This window comes from Grampus griseus, assembly GCF_964374135.1.
Source record: "Grampus griseus genome assembly, chromosome: 4".
NCBI classification, from domain to species: domain Eukaryota; kingdom Metazoa; phylum Chordata; class Mammalia; order Artiodactyla; family Delphinidae; genus Grampus; species Grampus griseus.
The window spans coordinates 130,261,069-130,278,640 of record NC_138997.1 but is presented as its reverse complement, the minus strand read 5'-3'; the positions used below and the strand labels follow the sequence as shown (position 1 = coordinate 130,278,640).

Sequence of the window (17,572 nt, the reverse complement as noted above, 5' to 3'; positions counted from 1 at the left end):
TTTTGACATTCAAACTGTAATTGACTTGCTGTTTTCCATGTCCTGTTGGATGAAAGTACAGGTGCTTTATGGCATGATTATTCATCTATAAATTCTATTTCAATAGATATTAGCAATGTAGAATTGTGTATTTAAAATATCATGATCATTTAGTAGTTTAAAAAAATCTGAGTTTTCAGGCACTGATGAATTTTCATTATCATTTATTTATTAAAATGCATTAAAATTCTGTTATAATGGTTATGGGAATGTAATAAACATAAACATATGTTTTGGTAGAAAAAAAAACCTGTAATTGACTGACTAAACTAATGTTTGCCCAACTGGCAACAAAGATACTGTAAATTTGCTTGGTGTTACGGTATTAAAAATTCAATTACAATATAAGCACAGAATTTATTGCAATCATTTTTACCTTATTCAATACCACAACTTTATATATGCATAATGAAATTTTCTTATTTTTAAAGACATCAATATATATGATTAAGTCCTAGAAAAACAATTCTTTAGATAGCTCCACTTCTTTTCCTTGCAGGAATAATGCTTGGCTGTACAAGCTGTTGATATCAATAACATAGTTCATGTTATCTTTTTTTCAACTTGCAGTATATAACAGGATTTGATTTATTAAAACTTTTATGTTTGCAGGTAAAAGCAAACCACACCAGAAAAAACACAGTCTTCTCTATTTGTCGTCTTCTTATCATAGTATCTTGGTCCTCTCATTTAATGTTTTTTCCTATATGACTTCTTCTTTTTTTTATCATTGTAGTAAAATGTATATAACATAAAATTTACCATTTTTACCATTTTTAAGTGTACAGTTCAGTGACATTAAGTACACTTACATTGTTATGCAATCACTACCACCATCCATCTTCAGAACTTTTTTATCTTCCCAAACTGATTTACTTCTCCTTTCAATTTCCTTAGCAGTTGACATTTTGGAATTATTATCACAGTAGAACACTGCACTCTGTCAGCTCAAGGTTTGACCTTAGGCGGTTGTGTTCTCAGGCAACATAAACCTGAATTCTGAGCTTACTTTGCCTGGGCAAGGGAAAATATCACTACTTATCTATTGTCAATAAATTGTTGAATAGAACATAGACAAGAAAATTTAGGATGGTTTAATGATTATATCTGTTTTGTGCTCATGAAAACTAACTCTTAATTTTCAGTCTCATAATCAAAACTACCAACATTAACAACTCTGCTTCATTTAGCATTCCCAGCACTGTGCTGCTTCTTGAAATTTTGAAGATTAAGCTGATAACTTAAGTTCAAATGTATACTAAAACTCTGTATTTTTACTCCGTCCCACCCCACATTTAATGGAAAAATGCTAAATAATTATTGCAATTAATAATAAGTAATTTGAAATATTATGGCATTGATATTATTGTAATTGTATAAGTGAACGTAAACAACCTACTACTTTAACTTTCTGAATAAAAATACTTACCTTGCAATAACAGATTCAACTGGCATGATATCAGGCACATAGTGGGCCATGGGGGAAACAAAGTGTCCATCTAGGATCTTACAGTCTGACTGCTCTTCAATCTAAAAAAAAGCAAAACGAAGATGCATACACAAGGACAGTGGTATCTAGGTCTATCATAGATGTTTTCTGTTAAAAAGTTCTATTCAATTGTAACTTTTTTTTTAGTGCCTACTAAGTATCCTTTTGCCCCATTCTGCTTTCTAAAGGCTCCTACACACATTTCATTTCCTTCTATGTTCTCTACTTGAGCCTACTTGGGAAAACAAACTATAAGTAAACCTTATTTGTACAATGATATACAATAACAAAATAAAATATTTGTTACAAGAATTCAACAATATAAAAACAATTTACAAACAAATTATAATTTACCACAATCAAATAAGGGTTGACATTATATATGTTAGAATGGCTTGTTTTCAGGTAACCTATTGATGAAATGAGTCATGTCAACACATTAAATAAGGAGAAATGTGACAGTTACATATGTAGCAAAGGCATTTACTAATATTCAACACCTAAGTTTTTTCTTCCACCTCAAATAGTTATTTTTTTTAAATAAAAAAATCTTTATCAGGCCAATAGTCAAAATTAAATTAGCAGTAAAGCATCACATATTTTCATTAAAACCAGAAACAAAAAACTGTATTTTTAGAAGCTAAATATATCAACCTCTTTAAAAAACAAAAATACTAACCAGTTGTTTCAGCATCATTTATTAAATAATCCACACTTTCTCTGCAAATGACTTAAAATACTACTTTGTCATGAAGTAACTTTCCATAAATTTTTTTGTAAAATTATTTTTTGGAAAATAATTTTACAAATTATTTTCAATCATTTATCATGTCTCATTAGCATATCATTTATTTCTAAACCAGTGTCAGGCTGTGCTGATCATACTGTGCCTTACAATACCCATTGATATATGACTGACATAGTTTTTACTTACCACTCTTCCTTTTCAAGTATTCCTGATCTGGCTGTACTTCCCAAATATATATTTGAGTTCTTCCCAAAATAATTTTAGGATCCTTTTATGGATCTTAGCACTAAACTTAATATTTTAATTGGGATTGCATTGCATTTTAATGGTAAGGAGACCTAACGTGTATAATACGAAATTTTTAATCCAGGAAGTGTTTACATTTTAGTCATCTTTGTGCCTCCTACAGTTTTTTTTTTTTTTTTTTTGCGGTATGCGGGCCTCTCACTGTTGTGGCCTCTCCTGTTGCAGAGAACAGGCTCTGGACGCGCAGGCTCAGCGGCCATGGCTCAGGGGCCCAGCCGCTCTGCGGCATGTGGGATCTTCCCGGACCGGTGCACGAACCTGCGTCCCCTGCATCGGCAGGTGGACTCTCAACCACTGCGCCACCAGGGAAGCCCCCTCCTACAGTTTTAAAGTTTTCTTTTATCTATTTTAGAAGAATTATTTGACAAAGCAGGCAGCACAAACTAATGTGAAAGGGAATAATAATTCAACAAATAGTGTTGGGATAAATGGCAATTTGGTAAGAAAAAAACACTTTCAGAGCCATATATAAGACAGATTTAAAAATTAATCAAACTACAACTCAACACTAAAAAGAGGAATAACCCAATTAAAAATGGGCAAGGTTTCACAGATATTTCTCAAAAGAAGATATACAAATGGCCAATAAGTACATGAAAGGATGCTCAACATCACAGTCATTAGGGAAAGACATATCAAAATCACAATAAAATTATACTTCACACCCACTAGGAAGGCTAGGGCAAGTAGAAATATTAGTAAGAACGTGGAGAAATTGAAAGCATTATACACCACTTGTGGAAAAGTAAAATGGTGCACTTTGGAAAACAGTTGACAGTTTGTTAAAAATTTAAGCATACAGTTACCATGTGACTGAGCAATTCCACTCCTAGATATATACCCAAGGGAACTGAAAAAAATATATCCACAAGAACACTAGTACATGAATATTCATAGCATTATTATTCATAACAGTTAAAAAGTAGAAACAACTCAGGACTTCCCTAGTGGTCCAGTGGTAAAGAATCCGCCTTGCAATGCAGGGGATGCAGATTTGATCCCTGGTCAGGGAACTAAGATCCCGCATGCCGCGGGGCAACTAAACTTGCGCACCACAACTACTAAGCTTGCACACCTCAACTAGAGAGAAGCCCGGGTGCCGCAAACTACAGAGTCCACACACTCTGGAGCCACAACTACAGAGCCCATGCACCCTGGAGCCTGCGTGTCACAACTAGAGAAGAGAAAACCCGTACGCCACAACTAGAGAGAAGCCCTCGTGCCACAACAAAAGATCCCACATGCCTCAACGAAGATCCCATGTGCCGCAACTAAGACCTGATGGAGCCAAAAAAAAAAAGTAGAAACTCAAATGCCCATCAACTGAATAATGGATAAACAAAATGTTGTACATATACACAATGGGATATTATTTAGCCATAAAAAAGAATGAAGCAGTGGTACATGGTACAACATGGATGAACCTTAAAAATTTGCTAAGTGAAATAAGCCAGAAACAAAAGGCCACATGTTGGATGATTCCATTTATATGAAATTTCCAGAATGGGTGAATCCACAGAGACAACAGATGAGTGATTATCAGCAGGTGGGAGGCTGGGGAAGTGGGAGGTAACAGCTAATGGGTACAGGGTTTCTTTTGGGGGCAATAAAAATGTTCTGGAATTAGATAGTGATAGTTGCACATCTTGGAAATGTAATAATAAAAAACAACAACACTGAATTGTACATTTTAAAAGGTTAATTTTTCTGTATTTGAATTATATCTCAATCTTTAAAAACCGAGAGTGAGAGAGCAAGAGAGAGAAGGTGGGGAGAGGAAGGATATCTGTAAGAAAGCATTCTAAAATCCTAACAGTAATTCCTCCTTGGGAGGAAAATGGAATTAGGAGGTGGAAAGTGGCATAAATTACAGTTTTGATCTTTACTTGGTATGTTTTAAATTTGTTCAAGCCTATGATTTTTTAATAGGAAAAAAACAGAGAAAATGGAAATATTTAGCAAAATTTGAGGGAGAAATGTTCTAAATCCAGAAGATACAAAAGGAACAGCTATGTGGTATAGAGGAGGGATTTCCAATTTATAAGATCCTGTTTTTAGCAGTGAAAGTCTTTTGAAAAATAAAATCTGCTAAAGACATCCAATATATAAATGCAACGAAAGTAGAGTTACTGTGGTTGAAGGCCATGAGGGATGTGAAGCCTACCCAGCTGCAGGCCCTCCCCTACAGCGCTTCAAGTATCCAATTACATAAGCCTAGAAGTGTTTTACAGGAAAACATGGCTGCTTAAAAACAAAATTATTTCAAATATATTTTCTCATATTCTCTAATTTTATAGCATTTTCTTTCTACCCTTCTCTCAGCAATTAACTATATCCCATAACATTTCCCTGATGTTATTTAACAGTTGTTTTGCTAGTAACTTCTCATGTGCTGATTCTCTCAGTAGAGTACTTCCCTGTATTACTTGTAATTCTTCTGAATGTTGAATAATTTAACTCTCTTGAGCCTAAAGATAAAAGATGAGGCTCAAAAAGATCCATCCCTAAATATTTTCTTGTATTTAGTTAAGTATTAAATATATGCTCCCATATAAACATGCATATAGTTACTATAAGCATTCAGTTAGGGTACATAATAGCATTTAAAAAATATTAAATGAAAAATCTATATTGTACTCATGTTTTAGAGTTTATTATTATACTCCAACATTCAGCCCACTCTTGCCACACAGTTATATAAAACCTGAATTTCTATAATTGCATTTCTTTCATCTGAATACCTTATCGATGTATATTGGATAATCACTTGAAACCAGATTCTGACATCTTTCTCGATTTCCAATAATCTTTCTGAATTCAAACAGTCTATTATGGGAAGGGGGGGAAAAAAAGAAAAAACTTCAGTATTCCCATTATATTGAGACTGATGAAAAGTAATTAAAAATTAGCAAGTCCAGTTCATAAACTATGTTAAAATTTAATTTTAATAATTAAAGAAAAAATTAGGCTTTGATTTTTTTCAAGCTTGACATTTTGTCTCAGAAAAAACATGAGAAATATCATTGCTCCAAAAGTAATTAACATATTCAAGACTCAAAATTAAAGGCACAAATCCCTAAAATTATTTTTCACAAGTTCAAATACTTCCATGAGCTACACTATATCACAGTTTCACAGTCGTTACAAATTCAAGTTACCCAAGAAAGTTTAGTCCCTGAAATCTGTAATGGATAAAAAATTACCAAAGTTAAAAATCTGTGTCTGAGAGCTCTTTATTTTTAAGTCTGAATTACTTTTAAAATAGTTCAATTTATGATTATATGGGTTAAAACTTAAGAGCAATAATTAGATAAAAGAGAAAAGGAAATAATTTCTTTCTTATATAGTAGTTAATGCTTAATTTACCAATCACTTTATATTTATAGTAAAGGACTTTGTAACTGAAATGAAGTTTCAAATGTTTACTAAAACAACAAATTTAGAAGAGGCATTCAGAAAAAAGGCTTACCTTTTGAGATCCTCTGGCCTTCCCCATCCTCTGATAAAAAGTTTTGTAAGGAGAAGTCTCCGATATAGAATATCTAACTTGCTCACACCCATTAGTAGCAAACAAACATCTATAAAACAAAAATTTAAATGACTTTAAAACATTTTATTTTACTCGGCAGGTCAACTTTCTAACCACCTCTACAAATATCAGGTAAAAATTAAACGTTGATCTACTCTCTTGGCAACTTTTAAATACACAACACAGTATTGTTAACTATAATTACCATGCTGTACATTATATCCCCACGACTTATTTATCTTAGAGATCTTAAAAGTACTCATTACAAGAAAAAAAACTGTAACTATGAGAGGTGATGGATGTTAACTAAACTCATTGTGGTAAACACATCACAGTATACACATATATCAGGTCATTATGTGATATACTTTAAAATAATACAACATTATCAATTATATCTCAATAAAACTGGGGGAAAATTTAAAAATGAGATTAAACTGGAACTTTGAATGTATTCTCTTGGAAATAAGATACAAGATACAGGAAAAAGAACTCGGATCAAAGTAGAGAAGAATTAGAGCCCTGAGCTACAGTAAACTCTGAATTCCTCTAGGGCAGGACCTTCCCATCCTCAGTACAGTGACTGACAGTAAATATTCAATATTTGTTGAATAGGAGTGGCTAATACCTATGTAGTACTATTTTATCTGCCAGACACCATTTAAAAACTACACACACACATACACACACACACACACACACACACACACACACACGTACGTTCTTGCTTAAACATCCCAACAATCTTATGAAGATATAGTACCCCAAGACAAGGAAACTGAGGCACAGAGAGGATATGATTTACTTAAGGTCACACAACAAGTGGGGGGCAGACCTAAGACTGAATCTCAGGCACATGGCTGAAGATCTGCTATACTACACTGCCTGTCTTCTACTCTACAGTGCATGAAAATTAATCAGTAATTTTAGTAGTAATTAATCAGTGCTACTACTACTTACGTACCACTTATCTACCTTTCCCAAACATTTCTAAAGTTTTAAAGAAAATCTGCCTCCGTCTTTTCAAACTGAATGGTGTAGTTTTGATTTCCAGGCAAAACCTGATTCAGGTTCAGGGTTTATTCTACTTAGAAAAATGGAAAATGGAAATTTGCAGCTCCATCAGTGAGCTTTAATAAGGGCTTATCTATTACTTTGAATGCTTTTTGGGGAACCACCATTTATGTCATATTTTTACTCTTTGATTTGTAACAAACTACAACTTTAACTTAATGCTCTTCTTTGTTTGCATAAGTGTACGATCTAATCCACCATCAATCGGACTGGCACTTTATTATTTTTATGACTGGACCAGCAAAACCAAATCATTCATACTGCCTCTTACGATTCTCAGGACCAAGAATAAACATTTACTAGATAATATACTTGTCAGGCCAGCGGTCCCCAACCTTTTTGGCACCAGCGACCGGGTTCGTGGAAGAGAGTTTCTCCACGCACGGACAGCGGCAGAAAGGGTTCAGGCGGTACTGTGAGCGATGGGGAGCGGCAGATGAAGCTTTGCTTGCTGGCCCGCCGCTCACCTCCTGCTGTGCGGCCTGGTTCCTAACAGGCTTCAGACCAGTACCGATTCGCAGCCCAGGGGTTGGGGACCCCTGTGTTAGGCAATACAATCAATAGCCAGAGTATAGTATCTAGTATTTTTTGAAACTGCCCACCTCTCTTTTTCCCCAATTTCCACGTGTTATTCATTTTTTATTCTTGATTAAATTTGCTTTTTGCATAATAATGCTAGGAAAAACCCCATAATGCATATCCATCTCTGTTTATTACACTATTCATATCTACTACTATAAGTAAACAAACTGGTATTCTGATTACTAGATTCCTATGAATTATCATTAATCAGTTCACCATAGCTCAGCCATTATTGAATGGCCTAAATGTAAGTTTCTGAATTTTTAAGAATGAGTATTATTTTTTTCATTCATGCAACAGTATTTATTAAGTGCTTACTATATGCCAAGAATTATTTTAGGTCCTGTGCTACAAGATGATCAAGGCACGTTCTTCCTCTCATGGATCTTATACTTCAGGGAAAGAAAACAAATTATTTTTAGGAAAAAAAGTAAGCAAGACTAGATGATGACAACATTATTATCATAATATAACAAGACAACATGATAAAGACCAGAGGGCTCCTTTGATGGTCAAAAAAAGCCTCACTTAACCAAAGAGGTAACATTTAAACCAAGACCTACATGACGAAAAAGAGCTGCCAAATCTTTAAACTGCAAATCTCATTAAAATCATATAAGTTCTGAAGTCTATTCATGTACTATGTTCCAATGAAATTTGTTAAAAACTATCTAGTTAGTGAATAGGGCACAGGAACAGATAATTTATACAAGAAGAAAGGCAAGTGACAGTGATCACATATTCTCTTCTTCATTTTCTAGTTGAAAAATATTCACTGTATGGGCTTCCCTGGTGGCGCAGTGGTTGAGAGTCCGCCTGCCGATGCAGGGGACACAGGTTCGTGCCCCGGTCCGGGAAGATCCCACATGCCACGGAGCGGCTGGGCCCGTGAGTCTTGGCCGCTGAGTCTGAGCGTCTGGAGCCTGTGCTCCGCAACGGGAGAGGCCACAACAGTGAGAGGCCCGCGTACCACAGGGAAAAAAAAAAAAAATACAGAGTAAAGTTAAGAAGTGTCTCTTCATTTCTGCTAAGCTTCCTCTCCTTCCAAAAGGTAACTGCTATTAATGCTGTACTCTTGTGACCACTTGTTCTATCCATTTATATACATACACATATTTTAGGGATTTTGGTGTGTGTGTGTGGTTTTTCTTTAGTGATTTTATTTTTAAAAAGATTTATTTATTATTTATTTAATTTATTTTTGGCTGTGTTGGGTCTTATTTGCAGCACGCGGGATCTTTGTTGAAGCGTGCAGGGTCTTCATTGTGGTGTGTGGGTTTCTCTCTAGTTGCAGCATGCGGGTTTGGGGTTTTCTCTTCTCTAGTTGTGGCACACAGGTTCCAGGGCACGTGGGTTCTGTAGTTTGCAGCATGCAAGCAGTAGTTGAGGCGTGCGAGCTCAGTAGTTGTGGCACCTGGGCTTAGTTGCCCTGAGGCATGTGGGATCTTAGTTCCCTGAGCAGGGATCGAACCCACGCCCCCTGCATTGCAAGATGGATTCTTTACCACTGGACCACCAGGGAAGGCCTGGTGTGTTTCTTTAAACACAGAAGAGATCAACTACAGTATTTGTATTTTTTGACATTTCTTCCTCACCCTGATTATTTATAAATATCTGCAAAGCCCTTTCAATTTCAGGATGTACAGGCCTACCTCATTTTTTCTATTAATGGGTGAGTTTAACCTATTTATATATTTTTATTATGATGATAATTTTTCTATTTTTTTGTTTTATTGACTTCAGTATTTTTTAATTATTCATATTTGTTTTACATTTGAGTGTATGTACATTTGAAAGTGATACATTTAAGATGCAATATATCATAACAGCTAAAAGCATATACTCTAGAGGCAAACTCCCTTGGTTGAATCCTTTACTATGTGACTTTGAGCAAGTCACTTATCCTTTCTGTAACCCATCTGTAAAACAGGGATAATGACAGTACTTACCTCAGATTGGTGTGAGAAATAAATGAGTTACTATACTTGAAGCACTTAAACAGCACTTTGCAAATTTAAGTGCTATACTTACTAATAATAGCAACATTATTATTGATTATCCTTATAACTATTTAATACTCAAACCTGTATTTCCATGTTCTATATAATATTTATTAACTCCTGATGATAACTAATGAAAGATATATTTGATCCCTTCTCCCCACCACCCAATTTTAGTTGATATTTTTTTACTGCTTATCTTTATAACTTTAAGTATACTAATATCTCTAATCCTTAAATGATAGCTCTATAACTGATTGTGAAAGCTGAGGAAATCTGTATACTTTTTTTTTTAAGAAGAAAAATTTTATTTCAAACAGGTTCAGTGGTATGTGTGCTACAGCAAAGGCTGATTGTAGCAGTTTCCTTTCAAACCTGCACTGATGTATAAATTAGACATTATTTGGGAATGATTAATTTCTGGTAAAATGTAGATTTAATCCAACATTACACCAATTTTTACATTTATTGTAGACCCTATTTTAGTACTAGAGGTTAAATTTTCATCACCAAAAAATGAGAATATCCTTACAGCTACTTCTAAGGTAATGAGCTGTGAAATTAATTCCTCACTATTGCTTTGAAAATATACCCCTAGGTTGTTAAGAGAAATTCCGACTTCATCCAAATCTGTTATTTAATTCTTCAGTCATCATCTACTGTTGGCTTGATTGTCACTCCTCTTCTTATTTGACCCCAACCAATTAAACGCCAGTGTTTCTCAACTCTTCGGCTAAGGGCAATTTTTTCTCCTGATTCTGTGCACACAGGATTGGTCAAAACGATTTTGCCCAAATCAGCCTTGACTGCACTAACTCTTCCTTCTGTCGACAGGGATCCTATGTTCACCATAAGTACTTCATTCTTAGACAGCTTTTGCACTTTTGCTGCTTTCTTGTCTCCTTCAGTGAGTACACCTAGAAGCCGTCTAAGCAGGAAATAGGAAATTTCCAATTCTGTGAAGACCTCAGGTAAAGCTCCAACTGCACCAAGTACCTGCCCCACCATTCCGTCAGCCTGGCACAAAGCGTGATCAATATATATATATATTTTTTTTGCGGCACGCGGGCCCCTCACTGATGTGGCCTCTCCCGCCGCGGAGCACAGGCTCTGGACGCGCTGGGCTCACGGGCCCAGCCGCTCCGCGGCATGTGGGATCCTCCCGGACCGGGGTACGAACCCGTGTCCGCTGCATTGGCAGGCGGACTCTCAACCACTGCGCCACCAGGGAAGCCCTACTTAGTTCTTCTGAGTTGTTCTAGCAAATTATTGATCCAAGGGGGTTAAAGGAAGCCCCAAATCTGTAGCCAAGTCAGTCAAATGTCTGGCTGGCATCAGAAGCAATGGCATCTGGAGAACTGAACCTTTAACTGGTGGGATCTGCACTGACTCCTGTAGTGTTAATCTATGGGTGATTAATATCACCCATAGATTAACTCAATAGAGTTCAAGTGAGTATACCCAGCTGTAGTAGAAATGGATCAGTTTATTCTTTACCCAAATAGCAAAATTCTTAATTAGTGTTCTGTATTTCAAATAAGAGACCAACTCTTTTTATATATTAAGATATGCAACTCTATTCAGGGGGCTTCTAGAGCATAAGGAAAAAATTCCGAGTGATGAATGATGATTTTAATTTTTTACTCTTTGTGAAACTGTGCAACTCAGATTGGGACTTGAACCCATGGGCCAGGGCTTGAACCCAGCCAAAACCCAGACTGGGACTCGAACCCACAGTCTTTTAACTGAGATCACACACCTGGTCTCAGGACTTAATGAAGCTCAGGTTCTTGATGTCTCATTGCAGAAAGAATTCAGGGAGAGACAAAGTGAAAGGTAAAAAGTGGATTTATTTAGAGAGAAACACAATCCACAGAGTGTGGGCCATCTCAGAAGGTGAGAAAGGCACCAGGGTACCGGGTTGTCAGTTTTTATAAGGGTAGGTAATTCCATAGGCTAGTGAGTGGGAGGAGTATTCCAGCTATTTTGGGGAAGGGGTGGGAATTTCCAGAAAGTGGGCCACTACCTACTTTTTGACCTTTATGGTCGGCCTTGGAACTGTCATGGTGCCTGTGGGTGTGTCATTTAGCTTGCTGATGTGTTAAAATGAGCGTATCCTGAGGTTTAAGGTCTAGCGGAAGTCGACTAGTCTGCCATCTTGGACCTATTTGGTTCTAATCAGTTTATGTCCTGTCCTCAGGCTCTGTCATTCTTTTAAAGGTTGTGCCCTGCCCCCTTCCCTCCTGTTTCACTTGGGTCTTTCTGGAATTGTTCAAAAAATAGCACTGATACATTTTCATGTACATTTATTAAACTGCAGGAGAACAACAGCATGTCATTACAAGACAGGACTTCATTATCTTTTGCAAGTATTATAGACTACTTATTTTCTCTACAGTGATAGGAAAAGAATGGGGGGCCAATATCTTCCCTTGTAACATCCACAGCTTCAAAAGCAATATGCATATTCCATGTTAGTGTAAAAAACAACAAAATTCTAACACTCATGTTTTACAGTAAGAAGAAAAGTACTAAACTATTCATGAGACAACCCATTTTTCTACACAGTATTCTTCTGGGGTGGTAATAGATAAACAAGCTAAGACAAACATGCAAAAGTACAAAGTTGCCAGAGAACAGGAAAAGACCTGAGAAAAATGAACTCCTCAAGTATTTTGTAAAGTTCTATATTTATTAGGTGCCTAAATTGTTTAGGCATTTCTAATTTTCAACCCTATACTAGGAAAGATGCTAAATCACTTTAATTTCATGTAACATAGGCCATAAGAGTCAGCACTCCAAATCTAGAGCCAGCATTTTCCTTGCTACATTTACCTGACAGTAAACAACTGACCAATCATGAACAGAAAGCAAATCAAACACACACATGGCTTATGATAATCTTCGTTCTGGGAGTCTGGGGTTACACAGATCTTCTTAAATCCCATTTCAGCCCCAAGAATGATATAAAATACCAGGTTTTCTGGGATGCTCTAAACATGTAGGTCTTTCTAGGCAGGGCTAACTGCTATCCAGTGCCACCATGAACAGATAATAATCCAAGCCCAGGGTAAAGATAACTCCAATATACCAAGAGGAGGCCCCATCTGGAGCCACATCAGATACTTTTTAAAGTCCCCACATTAAGCTGAACTGACACCAGTGAGCTTGTGCAGAAACAGGACCCACTTTTGCAGTGTGTATCAAGCCAAACTGACACAATTGTCATCTATACTTTTATATAGACAATGCAAAAAAGAAAAACAAAGTGAAACAAATATAGAAGTTCTAGTATAGTGCCAAGGAATGAAAAGTCTTTCTTGGAAATGAGCTCTATTGCTAAAATGACACTCAATGTCTATTTACGCCATCTAGTACTTTTACCGCCTATCACTCAAGTACTTAAGCATTTAAGTGCAACACTAATTGTTTCTGGACTTTTATCCTCATATAGTTGATACATATCTCAAAGGCATATATGAAATAAAAAAAAATACCACCATGTACAAGAACTTTACTCCACAAAAATGCAGACCTAATTTTTATCTTATAACTTCACTTTAAAATCACTTATTTTCAATGCAAGTTTAAGTAGCAACTTACAGTAGGGTTTAGATACACCAATATCCACTATTAAAATCTATTACGCTACCTCGACAAATTTAATTCCTTTCCATCTTAATTTGGAGAAGAATAAGAAAACAGGAACTTTGTTTATTTGTTTGGAGAGGTATCTATTCTAGCTGTCTATTCTATTCTAAGCAGTCACCTAAGGAAATACAACAGGTGGACTGTATCATATGCTTATGTGAAACATTTAGCAAATAATCGAATCTCTTTTCAAATTTAGTTCTTCTTTTCCATGGGCTTTAAAAGAAATAATTAGGTTTTTAAACAAATTTTTTTAATGTTTACTGTGGATGTTGTATGTTTCTAAGAAATGATTTGTTCCTTTTTTTTTTTTTATTGGTACAATACACAGAGCTTATTTAGATTTCACCAGTTGTACATGCATTCATCCCATGTACTTCTGCCATCTGAAGTCATCACTTGGAGGCAACAATGGAAAATAGCAGTGTCAGAAGACCTGGGTTCTTCACTAGCAGTGTGAAGGGGGCTTGAATAAGCCACCTTAAACTATAAAGAGGGAATAATAGCTGGCCTAATACATAATAGCAAATTATTTCATTTATATAAAAATTGATTACTTGTTTTGAAATATTTTAAGAGATATGGGAAAAGAATCTTGACCTTCTTTTCATAGGAAGGCTGGTGGTGAAAAGCACAGGTTTTATAGTCAGGAGTCCTGTGTTTCTTGGATTCTAGCTCTGTTGCTAATTGGAGGTGTGACCCTAGGCAAATTACTTAATCTCCATACTTTCAATTTCCTTGTATGCTTGAGACAATTCCACCTCAGAGGATTGTTGTAGGGATGAAATGAGGTAATTCAATAAGTGTTCATTCAACATATATTTATTTAGTAACCATTCTGCTTGGTGCAATACTGGTTAAAAGTTCCTTTATCAAATATACATATATATATATATGCCATACTCTGTGCTAGGCTCCAGAGATTTAAAAGAAGCTGAAGATATAGTAAAGCAACATTATGACAAAAAAATACTAATTTTACCCATGTACCTTCTTGGAAACAATCACAGGAATCTGATATGCTTTTGTGAGCTGTTACAAACAAATTTGCAAGACTGAATCCAAGTATACAATGTCAGGTCTGGATTCAGAAGATAATTCTGAACTAGTAGAAAACACATTTCAAGTTTAGCTGTTCACCAGTGGAATGTGTCAAACAGGATACACACAAGGTCACAAACAAGACAAAGATCAGAGTGATGTCATATACCATACAACACATAACCAGTATAGTGCCTGGCATAGGATAAGTGCTCCTAAATATTGATCGAAAACAACTGAATTTGAGTCTCAACTCTGATACTTTCACACTGAGTGATTCTGGGTAAGTTATTAACTTTTCTAAGCCTTAGTTCTCTGTAAAATAGAAACGTGTCTGCTTTACCTGTCATAGAACAGTTGTGATCAAATGAAATCACATAAGAATGTATCTAGTGCTAATAAAACAGTAATTGTGACACACATGACTACTGCTACCAATTAGCTTACAAGCCTGCTTGTAGGGGTAAGACGTTAATATGTAAGCACCAGGAAGGGAGCAGCACCAAGATCTACTGAAAACAAACAAAAACAACCCAGAACATATTTTCTAAAAATGTCATTTTCCTTGTGATGAAAAGATCTGGTCATTGTCAAACTGGTGCTGTGGCTTTTCTAACCCCCAGGTTACAGCAGCAGGCTCTGCTGAGTGGCATCTTGCACGGCGGAAGCTCTCAGTCCACGCAGGCGGCGGTGGGTTCGAATTTGAGGATCATCTTCATCCCAGGTCCTAATAAGGCACTACGGGTAAGGTGCCTTTGTAGTTAGCCGAGCAAGAAAACCACAGCGCGTAACCACCTCCACCTTCCACAGGGAGAAGGGACAGCCCGCCTGCCCACCTCACTCGGCCCGGGACCCCCGCATCTCCCGCCAAGCCTTGCGCTCTCAGTCCTGCCTACTGGCACGTAGGCAAGCGCGGCAAGAGGCTTGGGAAGCGCGGCTGGGACCGTCTACTTACTCAATGGCCGCTTGGTGGGCGCCTGCTGTCCAGCTGGCCGAGACTCCGAACACCGCGGCTCTCTAGCCTCTCGGGACTCGCCTCCTTTCTGAGGCCCAACCGCAGCTACAGCAACCTCTCCAGGAACTGAGAAGCGACGGGGAGCTGACAGGGAAGCTGGGGAGGAGGACGAACCCTGGGCGGGGTGGCTGTTTGGACACGCCCCCGAACCCTCCCCGGCTCTTCCGCGCCTTGTTCCGGGAGGCGGAGAGGCCCGTACCCTGGAGGTGGATAAGGACTTAGGGCCCCGCCCTTAACACTCATCATCCTCTCGGCACCGCCCCTCCTCCCGGGGGCCCCCGCCTCTGACCTGGGGTGCTCCGCCCACTCTGGTCTCTGGGCGTGCACGCGCACTTGCTGGCCTGTTTTGACAGCTTCAGGCCGCCTGGAATGGGAGGGAGCAGGAGGTATCGCGAGAGTTGGCCCCAAGCCTTGTGGGAACAGTAATTATGGCGAGCTTGGGGGTAGAGGCTGAGCAGGAGCCGCTCTTAGGCCACAGCATACCCGGAAGCAGGTGAGCGGATGTTGGGGGAAGGCCTTCTGACCCTCCTGCGCTATTGGGACTGGTCCCTTTCCCTGCATCAGGCTTTGTGGGCCGAAGGAGGGGTGTCAGGGTGGCGGGAGCCGGCGGCAGGTTGCGCGAGACTTGGAGATGCGCTTTCACTTCCGCGGGGCGCCTTGAGCCGGCGGGTTCTGTTGAAGGTGTTGAAGAAACGCAAACTGCCTCTTGTACCGTTACACCAACGCTGATGCAGCAACCAAGCCTCTGCATTTGGCCCTTTACAGAACTGATTATACGTTTCACACAGTTTTATTCGAGACTTGAAGATACCGGTCTCAGTATTCACTTAACTAATTGCCTGATAACTTCTTGATACTTTTTTGCAAGTAAACCTAAGATGACCTCCCCTTTCTCCTATGTCAAATGTATAAAGACTAATTTTTAAGCATTTAAGGGATGAAGTGTATTTTGACCCTTATTATCCTGGTTATTTTGACCCTGGAGTTGTTAGAGTTTGTTTCTTACTCTGCAGTTATGTATTTAAACCTTTAGGAAAACGAAGTTAAGTATTATTTTAAACATATATAATTATTACAGTAAAGTAACTAAATTCACAGGTAAACTTCAGCTGTCTATATGTGGAGATATGTCAGTCCCAACATCCCAATTCATCCCACTGCCCCCCCAACCATAAGTTTGTTCTCTACATCTGAGACTCTATTTCTGCTTTGCAAATAAGTTCATCTCTACCATTTTTCTAGATTCCACATATAAGTGATATCATGATATTTGTTTTTCTTTTTCTGACTTACTTCACTCTGTATGACAGTCTCTAGATCTGTCCACGTCTCTGCAAGTGGTACTGTTTCCTTCTTTTTATGGCTGAGTAATATTTCATTGTATATATGTTCCACATCTTCTTTATCCATTTCTCTGTCGATGGACATTGAGGTTGCTTCCATGTCCTAGCTGTTGTAAATAGTGCTGCAGTGAACATTGGAGTGCATGCATCATTTCGAATTATGGTTTTCTCTGGATGTATGCCTAGGAGTGGGATTGCTGGATCATGTAGTAGCTCTATTTTTAGTTTTTTAAGGAACCTCCATACTGTTCTCCATAATGGCTGTACCAATTTACATTCCCACCAACCGTGTAGGAGGGTTCTCTTTTCTCCACACTCTCTCCAGCATTTATCGTTTGTAGAATTTTTGTTGATGGCCATTCTGACCAGTGTGAGGTGATAGCTCATTGTAGTTTCTCTAATAATTAATGATGTTGACCATCTTTTCATGTATTTGTTGGCCATCTGTATGTTTTCTTTGGAGAAATGTCTGTTTAGGTCTTCTGCCCAGGTTTTGATTGGGTTGTTTGTGGGTTTTTTGATATTGAGCTGCATGTGCAGTTGGTATATTTTGGAGATTATTCCCTTGTCAGATGCTTCGTTTGCAAATATTTTCTCCCATTCTGAGGGCTGTCTTTTCATTTTGTTTATGGTTTCTTTTGTTGTGCAAAAGTTTTTAAGTTTAATTAGGTCTCATTTGTTTATTTTTGTTTTTATTTTCATTACTCTAGGAGATGGTAGAAAAAGATCTTGCTGTGATTTATGTCAGAGAGTAT

At 37.6% G+C, this 17,572-nt stretch overlaps 2 protein-coding genes across 2 annotated transcripts in view; one reads left to right on the top strand and one right to left on the bottom strand.

Annotated features, from left to right (window-relative positions):
- ABHD18 (abhydrolase domain containing 18) overlaps positions 1-15,536 on the bottom strand; it is a 34,731-nt gene extending 19,195 nt beyond the window's left edge. The window contains exons 1-4 of the mRNA XM_082652929.1: positions 15,415-15,536; positions 6,052-6,160; positions 5,324-5,408; positions 1,469-1,569 (exon numbers count right to left, since the gene is read on the bottom strand). Coding sequence (XP_082509055.1) covers positions 1,469-1,569; positions 5,324-5,408; positions 6,052-6,143 — 278 coding nt within the window. The 5' untranslated portion in view covers positions 6,144-6,160; positions 15,415-15,536. The remainder of the gene's footprint in view (positions 1-1,468; positions 1,570-5,323; positions 5,409-6,051; positions 6,161-15,414) is intronic.
- A 324-nt stretch (positions 15,537-15,860) lies between these two features.
- The window catches only part of MFSD8 (major facilitator superfamily domain containing 8), a 41,851-nt gene continuing 40,139 nt past the window's right edge, over positions 15,861-17,572 (top strand). Inside the window, exon 1 of the mRNA XM_082653027.1 lies at positions 15,861-15,967. Within this exon, the coding sequence (XP_082509153.1) occupies positions 15,903-15,967 (65 nt within the window). The 5' untranslated portion in view covers positions 15,861-15,902. The remainder of the gene's footprint in view (positions 15,968-17,572) is intronic.